This window comes from Sardina pilchardus, chromosome 1, assembly GCF_963854185.1.
Source record: "Sardina pilchardus chromosome 1, fSarPil1.1, whole genome shotgun sequence".
Lineage (NCBI taxonomy): Eukaryota > Metazoa > Chordata > Actinopteri > Clupeiformes > Clupeidae > Sardina > Sardina pilchardus.
The window spans coordinates 12,614,637-12,637,609 of record NC_084994.1 but is presented as its reverse complement, the minus strand read 5'-3'; the positions used below and the strand labels follow the sequence as shown (position 1 = coordinate 12,637,609).

Here is a 22,973-nt window from a genome sequence, read left to right as displayed (position 1 = left end):
CTGCACTTACAGAACACCACGGCGCCTCAGGTAGCTCGGACATCTTGAGTGGTTCTGGTCTGGTGACTGGAGTGTTAGCCTGACACGCAAGACAGTTTCTGATGGTGGCTTCTGCTTGTTGATCTATGTTGGGAAACCACACTTTTTCACGGAGTAGGACTTTGGTCTTGACAATGCCTTGATGGCCTTCGTGTGCAAGTTCTAGGACTTTTTGCTGCAGAGACAGGGGTATAACAATCCTGCAGCCCCTGAGTATGAGGTCCTCACTAGCTGACAGTGTGAGTTCCTTACTGACATTTTTGTACTGACGTAGTGCAGCAGCGTTTTGCATTTTGTTTGTTATCGTGTGCCACGAGTTGTTCTTGATGTGTGCACTGACTTGTTGTAATGTGCTGTCCTGTAATGTCTCTTTTTATCTCTTCCAGCGTCATCGCCTTGGGTGTGGCCAGCAGAGATATGAAGTTGACGTATTCTTCAGCAACTTTGGAGGCTCTTGTGTTCTCAGCCGGTTGGATGGGAATTGGATGTCTGGACATGTAATCAGCAGGATTGTCTGCTCCTTTTCTGTAGACAATCTGAAAGTCATAGGGCTGAAGCCTAAGTCCCCAACGCTCTATTCTGGCTGGTGGCTTGGACCTTGGGTTATTCCATATCAGCTCCAATGGCTTGTGGTCTGTCACTAAGGTAAATGGATGTCCGTAAATGTATAAATGGAAATGTTCGCAGCTCCATACTATAGCCAGGGCTTCTCTTTCGGTCTGCGAGTATCGTCTCTCGACGTCAGTGAGCGCTCGACTGCCGTACGCTATGACGTGCTTCTCTCCCTTGTCTTCCTGAAGAAGAATGGCACCCAACCCAAATGGGCTGGCGTCCACAATCAGTTCTGTGCCTTTCTTAGGGTCAAAGTAGGACATGGTGGTTGTGCTTGTGAGACCCTCTTTAAGTGCTTGAAGTGCCGCAGAATGTTTTTCGTCCCAGTGCCACGGCACGCCTTTCTTGGTCAGTTCTCTGAGGGGTGCTGTGATTGTGGAGAAATCTTGAATGAATCTAGAACAGTAATTTGCCATACCTAGAAGACTTCTGATTTCGGCTGGGTCTTTGGGTTCAGAGGCTTGATGTATTGCCGCGACTTTGCGGGGGTCTGCTGAGATGCCCTCTGCAGAAAAGATGAAGCCAAAGAACTCAAGGCGTTGTTTGTTAAACTCACATTTGTTGCGGTTTAGTGTGAGGCCGCATTCCTTCAATCTGGCAAAAACTGCTCTCAGCGCTTCATTATGGGCTTCCTGAGACACACCATACACTATAATGTCGTCACTGAGGTTCTTTACACCAGGGATGCCATGCAGGGCTTGACATATGGCATTCTGGAAGACTTCAGCAGCAGATGATATGCCAAAGCTCAGTCTCTTGTATCGTCTCAGGCCCAGGTGAGTAGTAAAGGTGGTAATATATCGGCTATCGGGATGTAGCTCTAGCTGGTGGTAGCCTTTGTTAAGGTCCAATTTGGAGAAAACACGTGCACCATTAAGCTCATGGATCACATCATCCATAGTTGGTGTGAGGTGACGTTCTCGCTGTATAGCCGTATTTGCTTGGCGCATGTCAACACAGATTCTTACTTTATCTGGATCTTTAGGTTTTGGAGGGGTCACGATTGGAGATACCCAGGGCGTTGGTCCGGTCACCTTTTCAATGATGTCATCATCTTCCAGCTTTTGTAGTTCTTCTTCGACTTTTTGCCGAATGTGGAATGGCACTCTTCTATGTGGTTGGCATGTTGGCTGTATGTCAGGATTTATGTGTAGCTTCACCTGAACATCTTTGAGCTTACCTATGCCGGTGAACAGCTCTGGGTAGCTGTCAATCTGTTCATCGGCCACACTTTTGGATGTAGGGTTGACAGCGTTGATGATCTGAATAAGTCCAAGCTCGCTGACTGTTTCATAGCTTAGGAGTGAATGTCCATCGCCCTTCAGCACATAGAAAGTCGCTTTTGTGTCTCTGTCCTTCGCCTGGACGTTGCATTCAAAAACACCGATGATGGGTAAAGCAGTCTTGGACCCATAGGAGAAGATCTTGATCTTGGCTGCACTCATCTTTGGCTTTGGTTTGAGCGTGCTGAACACCGCTTCGCTGACGATGTTAACTGAAGCTCCAGAGTCAATAAGTACTCTCACTTTGATGTCGTTGAGCATGACATGCGTTCGAGGGTGTTTAGTACAGGCTTCGCTGTTGACCACGAACACATACTGGTCATCACTGCTTGACGAGTCTCTGTGAGTGCAGCACTCCGAACAAGATGCAGTGACTTGATTTACTTTTCTTGTGTTTTGCTGTTTTCTTTGTGTGGTGTCTTTATCTTGATGTGACTTTCTGTCTTCATTTTGTGCTAATTTTCTTTGACTTGAGCGACATACCTTAGCGAAGTGGTTTGGTCTTCCACATGCATTGCACTCTTTTCCTCTGGCTGGACAATCTCCTTTGTGAGGATATCTTCCTCCACAGTTCCTGCATTGTGTGTTGGTCTTCCTGTGTCCCCACTGATCAGAAGTCTGTGTCTGTGTTTTTTGCTTGTGTTGCAGCGCATTGACAGCAGCAGTTGTTCCTTGCTCAATGCCCTCAGCTTGCTGTTCTGATATTTCAAGCGTTCTTCCGAAATTCAACAACGCCTCTAATGTCATTTCAGGCTCTCTCAGCGCCCTCCTGCGGAGCCTCGACGACGTGCAGCTCTGAACTAGCTGTGCCTTGATCTCTCTATCAGCGTCGATGAATTCACAGTCTATGGCTAGCATACGAAGCCTCGTATGATATGTATCCAGATTTTCACTTGTCTGCTGTGTAGCTTTCCTGAATTTGTAGACGAGATATTGTGTGTTCTTCTTAGGCGAGAAATATCCGTCTAGCTTAGTTTTTGTATCATTATAATCGTCTTCAGCAGCAAGAGTATCATAAATGTCGTGAACTCGTTCTCCAGCCAAGTGTAAAAGCAGAGCCCTTTTCCTACCGTCATTCACAATGTTCATTGCTACTAGAAAGTTTTCAAAACGTTGAATCCACTTACTCCATCTCGTTCCAATTGAACTTGGGTCTGTCTCCGTATCAAACGGCAAAATAGCTGCATGGCTTGCTATTGTTGAGCTCAGCATTTCCATGTATTTCGTCGAACTATCACTCACGGTAAGGCTGCTAGCTGGCTAGTTTTAGCACCAAACGCACGCACATTAGACTCACGTTTCATTAACTTCGGGACTCCTTCTTCTCCCTCAAAAGTTTGACGACTCCTACTCGTCAATGCATCCAGTTTGAATCCTCGTCGCCACTGTAATGTTTCTGGTGCTTTATGTTCATTCAATAAAGAGATGGTGGAATTCTTTGGAGTTCGTTTACTTGTTTCTCTTGCTGGTCATACATACACAGTACAGCATGGCGTTCTACTCTACTACTCTCTAGTCACGTAGGTCACGTAAGTCACGTCCATGACGTCACTGCAATGCAATTACTTGAATCCTTACATAATAGTACATTATTACAGTGCATGAAAATGCACTGTACTGTTCTTCCTCGGTCTTCTTCTTATTATTACAGTGCATGAAAATGCACTGTACTGTTCTTCCTAGGTTTCTTATTATTCCAACTTCTTCTAACGCTCGCAATTCAGCTTGAACCGTTTAACGTAGAAACTTGATTCAAACTTTGTTAAGTAGGTCTTACTAAGGAGACCTGTGCAATATATTTTTCAACTTTGTAACTTTTATACTTTTTAAACTGTAAATTAAAAACTATTAAACATTTTCCCATAGACTTAACATTGCTCATTATGACATCACGGCAGCAATTAGAATGTTACGCCAGGTGGCCAGTCCAGGTGCAGCAGCTCTCTCTCTCTCTCTCTCTCTCTCAGGCTTTAAACTGGCTCTCTTGAGACTACATTTTCTGTTCCCCTGTATCAACGGTATCAACATAAGTCTTCCTAATTCCATCCAACTTTCTATCCATTCATCTTCTTCAAACCATTCACTCATCCACCCATTCTAAACAGTCTGCCTATCAACATCAATTAGACGATCTACATTCAACTTTGAAACAATCTACTCTGTCTCAGGCCTGGCTCTCTTAAGACTAGCCAGTTAAATTGATTACACCTGTATCTGTATCCACTACTCTCTCAGTAGAGAGCTGTGTCTCTCCATTCTACAAGAATATAAGGCACATTCCATCCAACTTTCTATCCATTCATCTTCTTCAGACCATTCACTCATCCACCCATTAAACTGTTTATCAACATCCATTAAACTCTCTGTCTATCAACATTAATTAGACTAGCTACATTCAACTTTTAAATGATTTACTCTGTCTCAGGCTTTAAGCGTACACTCTGGGTCTCTTAAGACTAGCCAGTTAAATTGATTACACCTGTATCAACAACTCTCAGAGAGCTGTATCAGAAGCTGCGTTTCCATTACAAATATGCGCAAAAACTTTGTCGATATTGTCTTAATGTCGAATATCACAATTTTCGCAATTGCGGTGTTTCCATTACATTCGGCTAACTAAATTAAGATCTCGTGTATTCTCGCGTGCTGTAAGTCATTAGGAGACATGGTGGTTATCAACATTACCCAGATTTAGCCATAGGGATTTAGCCTACACTAAATGCATTCAAATTGCCACCACGGCACGCTGATTATCAGTCAATAGGCTATAAGCCATCAGCGGAGGAGGCCTACGTTTTGGTGGGGCAGAAACATAAAATTAAAAATGACATATTTCACAGGAGTTTGTTGTAGTAGGCCTATGCTTAAATCATGTCACAGCCATGTCAGTGGAATATTTCGTAGATCAGCCCAGTTGATTAGTTTCTAAAACAATCTAGATTCTAGATTTCTTTCAGCACCGTTCTCATCACGTTAAACCAGCAAAGCATAGCAACGTTGTTGCTATGGGTAAACAAAACTAGTTGCGTAGCCTATGCAGCGTTTTTGAGAAAGTGTTGTCGGCAAGTTCACAGCTGTGGATTCAACATTTTAGAATGACACGAGCCACTTTTAATGAAAAAAAAAATATTGTTTTACATTATTCTCCCGGTGCCACTTCCTGTCGGCAGTCTTCTTCGTCGGTTTCGTTTCTCCTAACATCCGGTTGTTGGATCACGTGACTCGTCAGATGCGAAAAAAGTGTTTCCATTGCAGTTTTGCGAAATATACAAATTTCGATACGCTCGAAATACCACCTCACCCGAGCGCAAAAACTTTTTATCGAAACATGTGAGTTTTTTCGAAATGTATGTGTTTCCATTAAGCACATTTCTTTTCGCAGCTCTTAATTTGCGCAATTTAATGGGTAATGGAAACGCAGCTAGAGTCTCTCTTAACAAGAATATAAGGCACATTCCATCCAACCTTCTATCCATTCATCTTCTTCAGACCATTCACTCATCCACCCATTAAACTGTCAATCAATATCTATTAAACAATCTGCCTATCAACATCCATTAAACATTCTATCTATCAACATTAATTAGACTATCTACATACAACTTTTAAAGTATTTACTGTGGGTGCCTCTCAAGCAGCGTTTATATGCCCTCCCTCGCTCCTCGATCCTCAATGATCTACATAAAGAAAGATCAGTGAGGATCGAGGAGCGAGAGAGGACGCGTAAACACTATATGAGAGGCACCTTCTGTCTCAGGCTTTAAGCATACAATCTCATTAAGACTACAGATCCTGTTTCACTACTTCCTTTGTCCACAACTGTTTCAAAATAAAGGTCCTCACTGCAATAATACACTATTAAATCATTTAACCATTGTAACTACTCAACTATTTAACTGTTCAACCATTCCAACTGTCAGTTATCAACTAGAACTATGCCTCCAGTCAACTACACGAAAACTCCATGTACCTAGCAACCAATATATCAACCATTAAAATTAAGTGTTTATGACCGTTTCCATAGCAACCAACATGATTATACTGCAGTAACTTCTTGTTTCCTGATAGTGGCCACCATGGATACCCTAGCAACAAATGTTTCAAAATAAAAGTCCTCACTAGCAAGTTAGCATGGTTAGCATAGTTAACATAGTTAGCATTTTTAGCATAACTGCAAAAAACATCAACTAAGTTAGCTAATCAACCTGGTTAGCATTGTTAGCAATTTTAGCATTGTTAGCATAGTTAGCATTTTTAGCATTATTGCTAGAAATCATCAGTTAAGTTAGCTAATCAACCTGGTTAGCATTGTTAGTTTAAGTTAGCATTGTTACCATAGTTAGCATTGCTAGCATAGTTAGCATGTTTAGCATAACTGCTAGAAATCATTAGCTAAGTTAGCTAATCAACCTGGTTAACACTGTGAGCATAGTTAGCATAGTTAACATTTTTACCATTACTGCATGAAATCAGTAGCTAAGTTAACCAATCAACCTGGTTATCATTGTTACCATAGTTAACATTTTAACATGAATAGTAATCATTAGTTAAGTTAGAACTGGGAATGTTTCAGCTTTAAACTGTCTACCTTCACACTATCAACTCTCTGTAAACTATGCAACCACCATGTTTACCCTAGCTACACCTTAGTAACCATATCTACATTATCTATCAATTTTTGCATTTTCATGCACTGGTAATTCCTTGGAATTGCATTTCTAGTTCTTCTTCTAACGCACGCAATTCAGCTTCAACCGCTTAACGTAGAAACTCCATTCAAATTTTGACGCGTAGGTCTTACTTACGCGATGTGGGCTTTGTATTTTTCAACTTTGTAACTTTTATACTTTTTAAACTATTAGTTAAAAACTATTACAATTTCCCCCATAGACTTAACATGGCTCATTATGACATCACGGCAGCAATTAGAATGTTACCCCAGCTGGTCAGCCACCTGGGCACCAACTGTCAGTTTCTCTCAGGCTTTACAATCTCTCTGAAGACTACATATTCTGTTCCCCTGTATCCTCTGCGCACAACAGTATCAAAATAAGTCCTCCTAATTCCGTTCAACTTTATATCCATTCATCTTCTTCAAACCATTCACTCATCCACCCATTCTAAACAGTCTGCCTATCAACATCAATTAGACGCTCTACATTCAACTTTTAAACAATCTACTCTGTCTCAGGCTGGCTCTGTTAAGACTAGCCAGTTAAATTGATTACAGCTGTATCTGTATCCACTACTCTCAGTAGAGAGCTGTGTCTCTCCATTCTACAAGAATATAAGGCACATTCCATCCAACATTCTATCCATTCATCTTCTTCAGACCATTGACTCATCCACCCATTAAACTGTCTATCAACATCTATTAAACAATCTGTCTATCAACATCCATTAAACTCTCTGTCTATCAACATTAATTAGACTATCTACATTCAACTTTTAAATTATTTACTCTGTCTCAGGGAATATCGTCGGTCTGCGGAAACATAAATAGGCGTTTCTATCTAAGTCGGAAACACCCCCTTTTCTTCTTTAACATCCGGTCTAACATGTATGTCAAAGTAAGGGCACAGCCCGCTTTCCATTAGCATTGAACCAAACTTAGTAAAGCAGAAAGTTTAAACGCAATCCAGCAGAAGAAGTTGAAAATGGTTGTGCAGTGCATTGTTGTAGGCCTACTTGTTAAATAGATTATCCGTTACGAAAAAAATGTATTGTACTGCAGTATCACGACAGTATTCCTATAATAATTACACATCAACGCCTACAGTTAATGCAATTATTTGGATACGAAAAAAACGATATTCATAAAGTTACCACTGCATAAGCACCATGCTACTGAATTGTCAAAAGTCAGTTCTTTATTGGCCATTTGTGCATAAACCATAGACAAATTGGAATTCTTGTGCAGGCCCTTCAAGTCAAATATTTAAAAGCAGACATGACAAATATTTAAGAGCATACATGACAAAAACATGATTCATACAAGACATCAGGCAAACATTGACGTCAAATTATACTGTGTACCCAGTCTAAGAATAGTCTACAGTCCCACAGAGGCAGAGTAGTTTAAGTGCTACAGTAGCCTACAGTGCAAATCCTGCGTCCCTGAGACTGTGTTTGTGTGTGTGTGTGTGTGGGTGTGTGTGTGCGTGCGCAAGTGTCACACATCCAAGATATTGCACCCTGTCCCATGTGGATACAAGTGCATACTTCTCATATTGCAGTTTAGATATTGCACAGTTGTCCCATTGATATTGCACCGGATTTCCATATTGCACAAGATATAAACATTTTCCCATAATAATATTGATATTGCACATGATCCCCACATCCCCCTGTTAGAATATTACTCAGTCACATTGTTGCTGCACAGTTGTCCCACTAACAATATTGCACCTGATTCATATTGCACATTGTCCCATTAATAGTATCGCACAAGATATTGCACATTGTCCCTAGTATTGCACATAATCTCCACATTACACTGACAAAGTATTGCACATTGTCCCCTTGTTAGCCTTGCATGTAGTCCCATATACAGTACAGTATAAGATATTGCATATTGCCCTTATTCCCCTTTGTAGTATTGCACCTTTACCTTAATAACATGTTGTAGAGCCCTTCTCTCAGCCTGTGTGGTGTTTCTGTACCAGACAGTGGATTGTAGGATAGGCCTACTGTACAATACAATATTGGACACAAAAATGCTGCAGTAGTGTCTTCCCTTCACTCCTTTGTGAGTCAAAAATCAGCTGGCAAAGCATTACAGTCTCATAATATTGCTTTGCATTTACAAGGATTTAGCTCAACAATACACAAACCTAACACATCATTCCCCCCTCCCCATTGATCCTCCATCCCTGCAGCACCCTCTCCGATGAAGTAGTCCATAGGCTGACTACAGTCAAATGTCTTTCACTATTCCCAGGCTGTGTATCCCAACAAATTAAAAATATTGATTAATATCCTGGTCATTGAGCAAATGTGTTTAAGGTATATGGAGCATTATGTAATCAGACAGCATAGCTCAAGTTCATATCAATATGGATTGTTCAATAAAGACACAACAACCATTTATTTGCAAAGTAGCCTAAACTTTATTATAGGACAAACCCAGAAGAGATCAACTTTTTTCATGTTTCATAACAGTTTAAGCACCAAGCATGCATTTTCCCAACTTTTGTTAGAGAACAAATGTGCAAATGCGCAATCCTGTAGATTTCGCCAATACTTTGTTGTAGAACAAAAACAGAAACTTCTGCAGGCCATGCAAGATAAAATAAATAAAAGTAAAACAAAATCTTGGCCTGTGTGTGCATTTGTATTTGTAGATCACATATTCTGAACAACAAAAGAATAATTTGTAGATCACATATTCTGAACAACAAAAGAATAATTAAATAAGAAATAGATATAAACATCAAATAGCCTGCTAACGTTACATGAAACAATTGAATGGCAACTTCACTTCATTACTAATAACATTACTTTCAGAACCTTTTGTAATTTCAGAACCAATCCATACAGTTTCATAGAAGACCATGATACAGGGCTAAGGGCTTAACTATCAATCTCATACATACCTTCATAATGTACCACCGTTTTCAAATGGCTCTGCATGTGCGTTTCCACCCTGGCATAGTCACCCTTGTACTCTGGGCAGAAAGGGCAGAGGAGCAGCGTGCATCCTGGGTCTGAACAACTTCGTAATTGCGGCTTCTGACCACCAGACAGTATGGAAGAATGTAACTGCAGTGATAGGAAGACATATGGAGAACATTAACTTATTAGAGAACATTATCCAACTTCTGCTAAGATTCTAGTAGTGATCAACTAACAGGCCTCTAAAGTCAAACTGACTATTCATGGATTTCCATCAGGTCCCTTTCCACAGGTGTATACAATCAAGCACCTTGATTATCAATGCAGACTGCATGGTGCTTGATTAATACACCTGTGCAAAGGGACCTGATGAAACCCATGAATTCAAGTCCATTTGCACAGGTGTATTAATCAAGCACCATGCAGTCTGCATTCATAATCAAGGTGCTTGATTGTATACACCTGTGTAAAGGGACCTGATGAAACCTATGAATACAGTATTAGTAATTGTACTGGTCAAACGTTGTAGAACTCCTAGATGTCTTTGTTTTACATGACAACTCTCAATAATTCTTTATGTCAATAGGAACATAACAAATGAACCTTTTGGTTTTTAATTATGGCATCACTCATGTAGCAAATGCATCACATCATTGCAAGGATCTTCGGCATAGCCAAAACAAATTCAGCTCGATCAGCTCCACTACAGTCACTCTAATCAGAATTTAGGGTAATTTGGTTTTAACTGTAACCATTTTTGAGGCCGTTTAAAACGCACCAAATCAACAGGCCACCTGTTCACCACTCAACAGCCGCAGAAAATAGTTACAGTTAACCCCAAAGTACCGAATTTAGTTAGGCCTACGTTACGTCTTCACTTTATATGGGTTTAGTTGAAAACAATGTGCGTTGCTGGCATGCTTTTAACGTTACCACATAAACACGATGACTAATTTTATCACGTATCATTTTAAGTAGGCCTACATATTTTCATACAAACAAACAAGCACCATATCACAAGCAAGCAATCTAAGCTATTCCTCCGTTCTGCTTACTTTCGCCTTGCTACCCATATTCTAATATATCGCTGGAATTGCTTAAATGGTAGTATAAGACATAGTTATAGATATAGAAGTTACTTACGTCTCATCGGTTTAGCTGCAATTTCTCTGCTATCGTAGCTTCTCCGTGGCTTCGACGAGGACTTCAGAGGACTTTTACAAACTGATAAAAGGAAGTCAAAGTCCGGAAATTAAGCATTTCCCAGAATGCATTGCACAGCTCCTTCTGATTGGTTGACTATTCACGACAGGAACGCCTAATTGGGGAGTTTCTTGCAACATATGTAACGCCCATGCCGCAGACCGACCCTCCTCGTCTCAGGCTTTAAGAGTACTCTGGCTCTCTTAAGACTAGCCAGTTAAATTGATTACACCTGTGTCAACTACTCTCAGAGAGCTGTATCAGTGTGTCTCTCTTAACAAGAATATAAGGCACATTCCATCCAACCTTCTATCCATTCATCTTCTTCAGACCATTCACTCATCCACCCATTAAACTGTCAATCAATATCTATTAAACAATCTGCCTATCAACATCCATTAAACATTCTGTCTATCAACATTAATTAGACTATCTACATACAACTTTTAAAGTATTTACTGTGGGTCCCTCTCAAGCAGCGTTTATATGTCCTCCCTCGCTCCTCGATCCTCAATGATCTACATAAAGAAAGATAGAAGAAGGGCTAGACTATCCCATTGTTGCCGCTCCATCGTTCTTTATGTAGATCAGTGAGGAGCGAGAGAGGACGCGTAAACGCTATATGAGAGGCACCTTCTGTCTCAGGCTTTAAGCATACAATCTCATTAAGACTACAGATCCTGTTTCACTACGTCCTCTGTCCACAACTGTTTCAAAATAAAGGTCCTCACTGCAATAATACACTATTAAATCATTTAACCATTGAAACTACTCAACTATTGAACTGTTCAACCATTCCAACTGTCAGTTATCATCCACTAGTCAACTACATGAAACCTCCATGTACCTAGCAACCAACATAGCAACCATTAAAATGAAGTGTTTATGACCGTTTCCATAGCAACCAACATGATTATACTGCAGTAACTTCTTGTTTCCTGATAGTGGCCACCCTGGATACCCTAGCAACAAATGTTTCAAAATAAAAGTCCTCACTAGCAAGTTAGCTAGTTAGCATGGTTAGCATAGTTAGCATTGTTAGCATAGTTAGCATTTTTAGTATAACTGCAAAAAATCATCAACTAAGTTAGCTAATCAACCTGGTTAGCATTGTTAGCAAATTTAGCATTGTTAGCATAGTTAGCATTTTTAACATTACTGCTAGAAATCATCGGTTAAGTTAGCTAATCAACCTGGTTAGCATTGTTAGTAAAGTTAGCATTGCTAGCATAATAAGCATTTTTAGCGTAACTGCTAGAAATCATTAGCTAAGTTAGCTAATCAACATTTTAACATGAATAGAAATCATTAGTTAAGTTAGAACTGGAACGTTTCATCTTTAAAACGTCTACCTTCACACTATCAACTCTCTGTAAACTATGCAACCACCATGTTTACCCTAGCTACACCTTAGTAACCATATCTACATTATCTATCTATTTTTGCATTTTCATGCACTGGTAATTCCTTGGAATTGCATTTCTAGTTATTGCTATCATTGTATTTCTTTTTACTATTCTTATTATAGCCTATGCATAATATACAATAATAATAGCGTGTGCTATACTCTTGATCTTGTAAGAATGTCTCTGCAGCTGTCTATGTGCATGTCAAAAGTTGACACTTAATAACAGAAGCCTTATGTCATAAATGTTATTAGTTAGTTATTAGCTGTTTGCTAATTAAGTGGTTTCATTCTCATTGAGCGCAATGCAATTCAAACCAGCTAATGAGCTAACAGCTAATAACTGAAATAAAACCATGCCAATCTCTTGGTATGATGAAGGGTATGTGATGACGTGGGGTTATTTTCATTTCAAAGGCCAAGGGGACTTCATCAGAGTGCATGTCCTGGATCCATGAAATAACTGGCCATTAAAAATAAAAATCTGTCTCCTCTATGGGAATTTAACGTAGGCGTTCCAGTACTTACAGTATGACCCCTGTATTTCAAGGAAAACATTTATTTATTTACAATACATTATTCATTCACAAAGACAATTGATGTCCTTTAAGGTTGAATATTTCCTGGGTTTTTTTTTCATTTAAGGCGTTAAGATCAATTTCAAAAAGATGATTTTACATTGTCAACTTCAGTGTATTTATTTATTTATAAAGCCTTTGACTTTTTTTTTTTATTTATTATTAGAGTTATGCTATGTTGTCATTGTGAAATAACACAGTTTATTGTCACTGTGGCACATTTGAAGGATATAATGAACACAGGCTTTCATGTATTTGCAAAATTTCTTCGGGTGAGGTTAATACACGGGGGCAGTTAACACAACTTCTAAATGGGGAAACACAGGAACATCCTCTAAATGGAGTAAATCCTCTAAAACCTCATACGCTCCCAGAAGGTCAATAGTCTCATTAGCTCCCATAAGTTCAATAGTCTCATAGGCCCCCAGAAGGCCAATAGTCTAGGCTCTCAGAAGGTCATTAGTCTCATAGGGCCCCAGCAGCTCAATAGTCACTGTAGGCCCCAAAAGCCCAATTCATTTTTAGGCCTGCTCTAATTGGTTGTGAGCTTCATGCCGTCCCACACATTTGCAGGCATCCCACAGGTGGTGTTCCTGACCCACGTGGATGAGGACTTGAGGAGCATCTACAATAGCAAGAGAATCAAGGAGAGGGTCAGTCTGTCAAGTGTGTGAGTCCAGTATGACCAGCATTTTGACCATTTTAACATGCCAAAGGAGGGTTGGGCAATACTAATAACCTGAATGAATTCTCGGTTCAGTTTAAGTGTAGCAGAATTGGATGCCAACATTGATGCCATTAGCACCTGGGCCTGCCATTTATTGTGTGGCCTGCCATGTCAAAAATGAGCCTGACTCTCGCCAGACCCTTGTAGTTCCGCCACGCTCCACCAGAGGCGTTTCGCTGAGCTCCACACAAGGGTCTGGGCTCGAGGGCAATGCAAACTCCTTCCAGGGAGCAAAAAATAATGAACCAATCAGGAGCGCCGAAGGGGATTTCATAGATGTGACGTAGCGCCAAAGTGACTGTCTGATTCAAACAACAATGGCGGCACGCAGCAAGGAGTTTTGTGCCGACATTGATTCTGCTATTTCAACCATCTTGTCGAATCTATCGAGTATTCATTTTTTTAAAGGATGAACAGAGAATGTTTTTTAGGCATTTATTGGTGGCAAGGATGTTTTCACTCTTCTTCCGACCAGGTTTGGCAAGAGCTTGAAGTAGCCTAGCACGTCATTCAAGATGACGGACAGGTGGTTTATCAAATCACATGCAAGGATTTTTTTACATGGCCCCGCCTTCAGAAATACATCTCCTATCGAGAAGTCCCAGATCCTTGTGTGAAACTACAAGGATCTGGCGAGAGTCAGGTTAGTCAAAAATGTCTGCTCTGAAAAAGGTCCATTGATTGGTTTAACTGTGTTGGAGCACTGGTGTCACTGACTGATAATTGGTCGACCCGGGTTGATTTCTGTCATTGTGGATATAGCATCTGCTAACTATCAGTCAACTTCCACTTTGACTTAAGTTATTGGTCAACATTGTTATGTCAAAATGGTAGGCTACTTTCTCCATTTAGTGATCTTGTGTGTTTGTGTGTGTGTGTGTGTGTGTGTGTGTGTGTGTGTGTGTGTGTGTGTGTGTGTGTGTGTGTGTGTGTGTGTGTGTGTGTGTTTCAGATGCAGCGATGCAGCGATGCAGCAAGCAGCTCGGTGTTCCCATGAACTGCATCTTCCCGGTTAAGAATTATAGCGAGGAGACGTGGTAGTTAAAGAACATAGTTAATTTTGCTGATGACTACGTGAACCGCCAGAAGAGGAACTCAAAGGGAGCTACAACCATCCTAATTAGCAGCCAAAGAGGTCAAAGGTCAGTTTACTAGTGACATCACCTGTGTTTACCAGAGACTTTCTAATGAGGAGACACAGCACCAGAGACTTTCTAATGAGGAGACACAGCATCTGTTGCGTGAGGCATATGAAACCAGAGTAGGACACTATGGCCCATTCTCAACCTCTCTCCTCGATGCTCGGTCCTCCAGGCTCGTTCCCACTGATCTATAACTAGCACTGGATAGACTATCCCATTGTTGCCGCCCCATCATTCTTTATCTAGATCAGTGGGAACAAGGACCGAGGAAGGAAGGGAGGATAGATAAAGGGACGAATGAGAGGCACCCTATGGCATATAATCCCAGAGTATGACACTAATGTTGAGTTTTCTGTCCGTAGTTCGGCTCAAAACTGGTGGAAATGTGGGTTTGTTCTCTACATAGCACCAAGATTAAAATAATTGTGAACGTAACCAGTTGAAGAACGCATTCTCTGTCGGTCGATAAGCACCCTGTGACACACCAAAGTGATTCTGGCCTTTTAATAAACTACATAATTTGTGCCAAAAAAAAGGTTTCAGTATAACTGTTTAGTATAGCCTATTCTTCTCTTTTGGGGTTACAAGAGATACATTTTCATAGCTAGCCTACTTAGGATATAGGATATCATCAGTAATTGTGTGTCAGTGAGGAGTATAGGCCTAGATTATGTTATGTCATGTTATGTTAGGGTTAGGGTTAGGACAGTATCTGAACTCTACCAGCCACTGACCTGAGAGGCCCAGTAGGAAAAAAATCACCTGCCACCCAATAATAAATAATTATTTTGTGTCTGAAATCTGCCAGCTTATCTCACATTTGACCAGCAGTGTGTCACTATGGCGATTCAAGGGGTAAACTGCACACATTTTCACTTCTACAACACAGCTCCCCCAATGTAGCTTTCATTCTACATTAACTGTAGGCCTGTATATTTTCATACATAACCAATTCTGAGCCCTACAACCCTTATGTAATGGGCAGAAGGCAACTTGGCCTTTGTTGCAAGAAGCCTGAATACATTTACATTAATCTAAGCAATGGCGTGTAGCCTACTATTCTATCATTATATGTAATGGCCTACACACAAATGTGAATAACTGGTGGGTTGTCTTGTCAATCATTTCATATCAGACCATTGGACATTTAGCACGTGTTAGGTAAGGCAACTAGTCACAATGAGGTTTCATAGTCAGTATCACCGGTTCTTTTGTTAATACACACGACAAATCAGACTCCATTAAGTAGTCTATCGTTACCAGCGGAATAGCTTTTAAGTGAACGGATGGGTGGCTCTTAAAAGAGCCTTTGGAACAACAAAACACCGGGCTTTACTTAGAACTGGTGTACTTGGTAACGGCCTTAGTTCCCTCGGACACGGCGTGCTTGGCCAGCTCACCGGGCAGAAGCAGACGCACTGCGGTCTGAATCTCCCTGGAGGTGATGGTGGACCTCTTATTGTAGTGAGCCAAGCGAGAAGCCTCTCCAGCGATGCGCTCGAAGATGTCATTCACGAACGAGTTCATGATGCCCATCGCCTTCGAGGAGATACCGGTGTCGGGGTGGACCTGCTTCAGGACCTTGTACACGTAGATGGCATAGCTTTCCTTTCTGGTCTTTCTACGCTTCTTTCCCCCTTTTCCTGCCGTTTTAGTAACGGCTTTCTTGGATCCCTTCTTGGGTGCGGATTTCGCTGGCTCTGGCATAATTACCCTACAGAATGATGACTGTAAAATTCAAGTTGCGCCTATGACTCTTCAGCTATATATAGAAAGTCGTATGCAAATTCACAGCTGAGTCATGCCTCTTCTGTTGAAAGGAACCAATAACATTTGCTGTTGTTTAGCCAATAGGGCCTCAAACTTCCAACCAATCACCAACTGACGTTTCAAAACAATGGGTGCTCCCATTTCCGCACTTTGATTTTGAATCATTGTTTAAAAAAGCTATTTTAACGTCTTTACATTTACATGTGCCTGATGCTGATGTTTTTATGCAAAGCGTCTTACAACCATCCACGTTCAATACTTTATTTTAAATTGCATTATATATCCAGGAATAATTTAACTATTGATCAGAACAAGGGCGATTGTAGCCGTTTCCCCCTCCTTCATACAGCAGTTATATTCGAAGTGGATTATAGCGAGAACATAACATTCCATTTCATTGCAAAACACAAGACTTGATTGATTCGTACAGCTACATATTCGGCGTATGACGTATGTATCTAACACCTTCCCTTATTTTGTGATATTGAGTCAATGTTTTAACCAATTTGTATTTTGAAAAGCCCTTATGAACGTCGCACACAAGGATGGAAACTAACTTTTTTCAGGAAAACGTGGGTGGCTCTTAAAAGAGCCTTTGGTTCAAATTTCTGATGGATACCAAGATTTAACCTCCAAAACCGTACAGAGTACGACCCTGTCGTTTCAGAGCGTAGACCACATCCATGGCGGTGACGGTCTTTCTCTTGGCGTGCTCGGTGTAGGTGACGGCATCACGGATCACGTTCTCAAGGAAAACCTTCAGCACACCACGAGTCTCCTCGTAGATCAGACCAGAGATTCGCTTCACACCACCACGGCGAGCCAGGCGGCGGATAGCGGGCTTGGTGATTCCCTGGATGTTATCACGAAGAACCTTACGATGACGCTTGGCGCCTCCCTTTCCGAGTCCTTTACCTCCTTTACCACGTCCAGACATCTTTGCTAATCGGAATACAACAGACTAACGTAATAAATTTCCAAGAAGGCGAGTGCACTTTATACCAGACAAAACGACCTAGGAGAAGACTGCATTATATAATCCCGCCTTTGGATGACGTCACAACATCGCTCACCCACAAAGAGAGCCTTTTTATGTGTTTGCTTTGCATGTCTTGTCTCTGAAGTCTTTTGATAAACGCCAGTTTCTGCATCTCTATAGGCCTACATAAATTCATTCGAGTAGTTAGAATGTTCTGCAATCCGCTACATATGATATGATCAATTTAATATTGTTTACTCTAACGTTTAAGGTATCGTACATACTTCAATTACCATGCCCCTTAATATATTTACACTACTACTACTAATCACAATAATGGTAAAAGTAGTAAATATGATAAAATAATAATACTGGTGACTACGAATTACTAGTTACTAGTCACCGTCCAGCATTCAAAAACACTCAGCGTCAGGTTTCACCCTTGTGAGAGTGGTTGTGTAACGTATCTGCATGATCATATTTTACGAAAATAATATGGTATTTGATTGAGAATTTATATAAAATGGACGTATCCCTAAGTCAGACTTCTCACAGCTGCACACATATACTGTAAGTTAACAATAATTTAATCGTTCGGCGCCGCAGTTATATTGGTGCGTGTGTTTCACTGAGCACAAAACAGCCACAAATTAACCAGATTCGGAGCAGATATAGGGGCCGTAAATGTAATATTCAAGTTAAAGAGACCGATGTTATTACTTCCAGAGCACTGTGGCTATTCTTGCTCTTGATTTTCGACCATTTCTACACATTTTAACACCACGTAGTCCACAACAGCAAGTCGATTTTCTCGTTACAGCACTTGCTTTCCTGTTTCGCACGACTAGGAAAAAGGACAAAACTCGGATTTCATTCGAACGACAAGAAGATAACAAGCTCTTCTTTGCCACTCTAAGATTTATTTCAGATTTCGGAATAGCTTTATGACTTATTATGTGTGTAAATGTGAGAGGAGAAAACACAACTTGGTGCTCGCCGGGGTGGAGTGAGCAAAGAGCTTATGCCGCTGAGTCTAAACGGTTCTCATGGTGACTTTAATCACACGCCGCTTCACGACCACGGCACTCACATACGCTCAACTGTTTATCTGACGTGTTTGAAATACATTGAGAAGAAAAACAATGGCAGAAGTTGCTCCCGCTCCAGCTGTAGCTCCGGCTAAGGCACCTAAGAAGAAGGCAGCACCTCGTCCTAAAAAGGCAGGACCCAGCGTCGGCGAACTTGTCGTCAAAGCTGTGACTGCTTCGAAGGAAAAGAAAGGAGTGTCTTTGGCTGCGCTGAAGAAGGCTCTGGCTGCCGGTGGATACGACGTTGAGAAAAACAACGCTCGCGTCAAGATAGCTGTGAAGAGTCTCGTTACTAAGGGAACTCTACTCCAGACCAAGGGCACCGGTGCCTCCGGCTCCTTCAAGCTGAACAAGGCGAAGGCAGAGCCGAAGAAGAAAGCCGTCAAGAAGGCTGCTCCCAAGAAGAAGCCCGCTGCTAAGAAACCCGCCGCAGCAAAGAAGCCCAAGAAGGCAGCAGCCAAGAAACCTGCAGCCGCCAAGAAATCCCCGAAGAAGGCAGCCAAGAAGCCCGCAGCAGCCAAGAAGGCCACCAAGAGCCCCAAGAAGGCCAAGAAGCCCGCCGCCTCAAAGAAGGCAGCGAAGAGCCCCAAGAAGGCAAAGACAGCAAAGCCCAAGGCAGCCAAGCCTAAGGCCGCTAAGCCCAAGAAGGCAGCACCCAAGAAGAAGTAAGCAGGCAAACTAACCACCGCTGCGGGGGCCCCATAACGGCTCTTTTAAGAGCCACCCATTCAAATCAATGAAAACATTTATTCCAATATCAGTCTACACAGTTCACTCTTACCCTAGTGGTATTCTGGTGTTTTACGACGCTCAATCACACAAGTGACACAAGTTGGCCACGTTAATGTTAAAGCACTCATTTCCAGTAATGACTTGTTTGACTCAATATTCATTAGTGTTATTAGTGTCATGTCATCCCATCAGAGAGTTTACTTAGCCAAACGAATAGTAACTTTAACTCATTAGCAAGAAGGCCAGATTTGTCAAGTAGATTAGAAGACACTGTTGACGACTCATTTTTTGAACTGGAGCTCCCTCTGACAGTCTTTTACAGACAAATCACCGTTGGGGATCTTGAGAACGACACATTTTGATTTGTGAAATAATTATGGAAAAAAAAGACGTATCAGCTTGGTATTATTATATATATTATATATAATTATATTATTGTTCATTATTGTTTGGTCAACCAAGTTAAATTGAAGACAATGGCGTTTCAAATGTGGCATAACGTTGACGTACACCCTACCCTAGTTGCTTCGCTTGGTTGTTTTTCTTGTATGCCTTTCAAAGTACACTTTACAGTAATATGTTTGTCAAATTATATTTAAACGAAGTCTCTTCTGTTCTGTTCACAAAGAGATAACCGCGCCAGAACTGACTACAGAAATGTGGGCTTGGCCTATTGTCTAGCTTTGTGCTACGATTGGCTCTCGGCATTCTCTTACCAGCGAATGAGCTGTTCGACCATTTGCTATATATAAAGTTGATAATGCAAAGCTAGGACACTGTAGATCATCGCATCAACAACATAACAATGAGTGGAAGAGGCAAAACCGGAGGCAAGGCTAGGGCGAAGGCCAAGACTCGATCATCCAGGGCTGGACTCCAGTTCCCCGTGGGCCGTGTCCACAGGCTTCTCCGCAAAGGCAATTATGCTCAGCGTGTCGGCGCTGGTGCACCGGTCTACCTGGCCGCTGTGCTCGAGTACTTGACCGCTGAGATCTTGGAGTTGGCTGGTAACGCTGCCCGCGACAACAAGAAGACCCGTATCATCCCCCGCCATTTGCAGCTGGCCGTCCGCAACGACGAGGAGTTGAACAAACTGCTTGGCGGAGTGACCATTGCTCAGGGTGGTGTGCTGCCTAACATCCAGGCTGTGCTTCTGCCCAAGAAGACTGAGAAGTCAAAGTAAATCACTTCGTCTTTCAACAAAACAAAAGGCTCTTTTAAGAGCCACCCATGCATATCTTTTAAAAGCTTTCATATTTCTATCTGTAAACTTATTTATATGGAGACACGTGTCTTTGTAACTTTGAAGGTAGAAAACATTATAAAAAGTAATGTTCACATGAAGGACCGTGTCACTGTTGTGGCCCATAAGCGTCCCTTGTCTTAACTCGGAGTGATGCTTGAAGCAATGGTAAAAAAGTGAGTTTACTGTATGGTCTAATGCACTACCGACAATGAATTGGAAAATACAAATAGGACAGCAAAATGAAACGGCCAGTGAGCTTACAAGCCATATATAAGGTCAATACTACTTCGAATTTATAGATGCCTTTCCTGGAGGGGATTTAAAACGCTGCCATCAAAACCTAAAGTACAGTATGTAGGTTACCTGTTATTGGGAGCGAGTTGATACAATTATTCGACATTTTCGTCCCATATCAAGACGGGTTAGTTAATCTCGTTTTATATAAAATATGATCTTAGTAATGAACAATACACTATTGTGTTAACACGTTTAGGGGCTTGGGTTAGAGGCACAGATATTTATGAAATTGAATATACAATGACACACTGAAGCTAATATAAAAGTTGAGACGTTAAAAAAAAACAAGAGAACTGTCCCGCTCTTTCTGAGGAGGCTGGCCTAACTCGTTTGAATTTATCGTGTCATACGGAAATGAAGCGGGTTGTCCAATAGCTTTTGAGCATGCTCATAACAGTTACCCAATCACCGAAGGCCAACCAATGCCTGGAATGTATAAAGCCACACAACAGAGAATCGAAGTTATTCTACTTGACTCCATCTAGTACGAAGAGAACCAAAAATGGCAAGAACCAAGCAGACCGCTCGTAAGTCCACCGGTGGCAAAGCCCCGAGGAAGCAGCTCGCCACTAAGGCTGCACGTAAAAGCGCCCCGGCTACCGGTGGCGTGAAGAAGCCTCATCGTTACAGGCCCGGTACCGTGGCTCTCCGAGAGATCCGTCGCTACCAGAAGTCCACCGAGCTGCTGATCCGCAAGCTGCCCTTCCAGCGTCTGGTCAGAGAAATCGCTCAGGACTTCAAGACCGATCTGCGCTTCCAGAGTTCCGCCGTCATGGCTCTTCAGGAGGCCAGCGAGGCTTACCTGGTCGGTCTGTTCGAGGACACCAACCTGTGCGCCATCCACGCTAAGAGGGTCACCATCATGCCCAAGGACATCCAGTTGGCTCGTCGCATCCGTGGAGAGCGTGCTTAAACTAAGTCCCCTTTTCCACACAACAAAGGCTCTTTTAAGAGCCACACAATTTTTATAAAAACATGCATTTATTCCATAGTCGTGTTTGAAGTCTAAAATAATGCAACATCCCCGTATTTTCGTCATTTCATATTGCTTGCTCAGTGTGTTGTAACGAGCACATACACGTGGTAAGCGGTCAATACAACGTACACTCTCTACACAAAGGCCCTTTCATAGCCACTCAAACACGAAATATTAATATGATGGCCACTCAAATAATCAAACGATTAGTTGCTAAACGTAAAGGGAGGGGAAGTTAATCGCGACCAGTAGGTGTGTTCCTAGTTTATCAGAGTTGATCATAGCTCTTAAAAAATAAAATAAATAAAAAATAACTCAGTCCACATCAGGAATTACATTGAATATGCATTGGGGGATCAGCTCATATGCTTCTAATGATCATACTTCATTTTTTTTTATAACATGGTGATAACGATTCGAACTAGAGTTGCATGTGATGTCATCGGCTTGGGCTCTTCAATTTGCTTGACTGGCTGAACAAATGTTTGTAATGTAGGAGAACGATGTAAACCGCGTGGTGTTTAGCCTACCTTCATGTTTGGGTAACCTGTGTTGTGCTCCTACTCACATGAAGAGCTGTTAAAGTGCCGATGCTAACCAGGCTACGGTGAGTAGGCTAATGCTGCATTCACGTGCTACGGAAAATATTATATTTTCCATTTGTGAACTAGTAGGCCTAGTGTTTACCAGTGTGTTGTGTTCAGGTGCTTTTGTTGTCGTACTGTAGGGAAATGAGTGAATTGCCTGACCACATCAGTAGTAGGCTCCTGCTCCTGCTCCTGCTCCGACTACTGCTACCCAAGCAGCAAAACACGTTATTTGAACCAAAACAAACGTTTTATTTAGGTTGTATTTTGGTTTCAAATAAAACAGACGTGCATAGTACGTTATTTAAACGTGCTTGATGGCACCAGTACAAATAACCCTATTAAAAACGTCCATTGCACGTTGTAATCTGGTGCCAAAAGACACGTGCAAAACCCAACGCATCTAGCACCGATTCCAACGTCAACAGAAGATGCAATACCGGTTTCAATTTACACCAACTATTACAAACTAAAAAACAACGTAAATTGCACGTTCAAAATGGGTGTAAATCACAACGGTTTATAACAAACGTATCTGACACTTACTTTCAACAATGAATGAAGGTGCTGGTTAACACCAAATACTAACGAGGGGGAAAACGTGTGGAAAACGTGTCAGACACGTCTGAAAACTTCAATGACATTTCGTGTCAGGCTATAGAGATTGAGAACGTGACGTAAAACGCAACGCATTT

General features: G+C 41.6%; 5 protein-coding genes across 5 annotated transcripts; 3 read left to right on the top strand and 2 right to left on the bottom strand.

Annotated features, from left to right (window-relative positions):
• Positions 1-15,934: 15,934 nt before the first annotated feature.
• LOC134060533 (histone H2B 1/2) lies at positions 15,935-16,310 on the bottom strand. Its single transcript, XM_062517296.1, has one exon. It carries the CDS (start codon positions 16,308-16,310, stop codon positions 15,936-15,938), a length of 375 nt encoding a protein of 124 aa, XP_062373280.1. The 3' UTR covers position 15,935.
• A 520-nt stretch (positions 16,311-16,830) lies between these two features.
• Positions 16,831-17,326, bottom strand: LOC134061114 (histone H4). The gene has a single exon (XM_062517384.1). The coding sequence runs from the start codon at positions 17,308-17,310 to the stop codon at positions 16,999-17,001; it is 312 nt and encodes a 103-aa protein (XP_062373368.1). The 5' UTR covers positions 17,311-17,326; the 3' UTR covers positions 16,831-16,998.
• A 1,168-nt stretch (positions 17,327-18,494) lies between these two features.
• LOC134102746 (histone H1-like) lies at positions 18,495-19,109 on the top strand. Its single transcript, XM_062557004.1, has one exon. The coding sequence runs from the start codon at positions 18,495-18,497 to the stop codon at positions 19,107-19,109; it is 615 nt and encodes a 204-aa protein (XP_062412988.1).
• Positions 19,110-19,953: 844 nt separating this feature from the next.
• Positions 19,954-20,423, top strand: LOC134059939 (histone H2A). Its single transcript, XM_062516529.1, has one exon. The coding sequence runs from the start codon at positions 19,978-19,980 to the stop codon at positions 20,353-20,355; it is 378 nt and encodes a 125-aa protein (XP_062372513.1). The 5' UTR covers positions 19,954-19,977; the 3' UTR covers positions 20,356-20,423.
• A 783-nt stretch (positions 20,424-21,206) lies between these two features.
• On the top strand, positions 21,207-21,639 carry LOC134059496 (histone H3). Its single transcript, XM_062515969.1, has one exon. The coding sequence runs from the start codon at positions 21,218-21,220 to the stop codon at positions 21,626-21,628; it is 411 nt and encodes a 136-aa protein (XP_062371953.1). The 5' UTR covers positions 21,207-21,217; the 3' UTR covers positions 21,629-21,639.
• Positions 21,640-22,973: the final 1,334 nt, after the last annotated feature.

Coding starts and splice junctions, on each gene's coding strand:
- LOC134060533 (XM_062517296.1), bottom strand. CDS start 16,310: ATGCCAGAGCCAGCGAAATCCGCACCCAAGAAGGGATCCAAGAAAGCC.
- LOC134059496 (XM_062515969.1), top strand. CDS start 21,218: ATGGCAAGAACCAAGCAGACCGCTCGTAAGTCCACCGGTGGCAAAGCC.
- LOC134061114 (XM_062517384.1), bottom strand. CDS start 17,310: ATGTCTGGACGTGGTAAAGGAGGTAAAGGACTCGGAAAGGGAGGCGCC.
- LOC134102746 (XM_062557004.1), top strand. CDS start 18,495: ATGGCAGAAGTTGCTCCCGCTCCAGCTGTAGCTCCGGCTAAGGCACCT.
- LOC134059939 (XM_062516529.1), top strand. CDS start 19,978: ATGAGTGGAAGAGGCAAAACCGGAGGCAAGGCTAGGGCGAAGGCCAAG.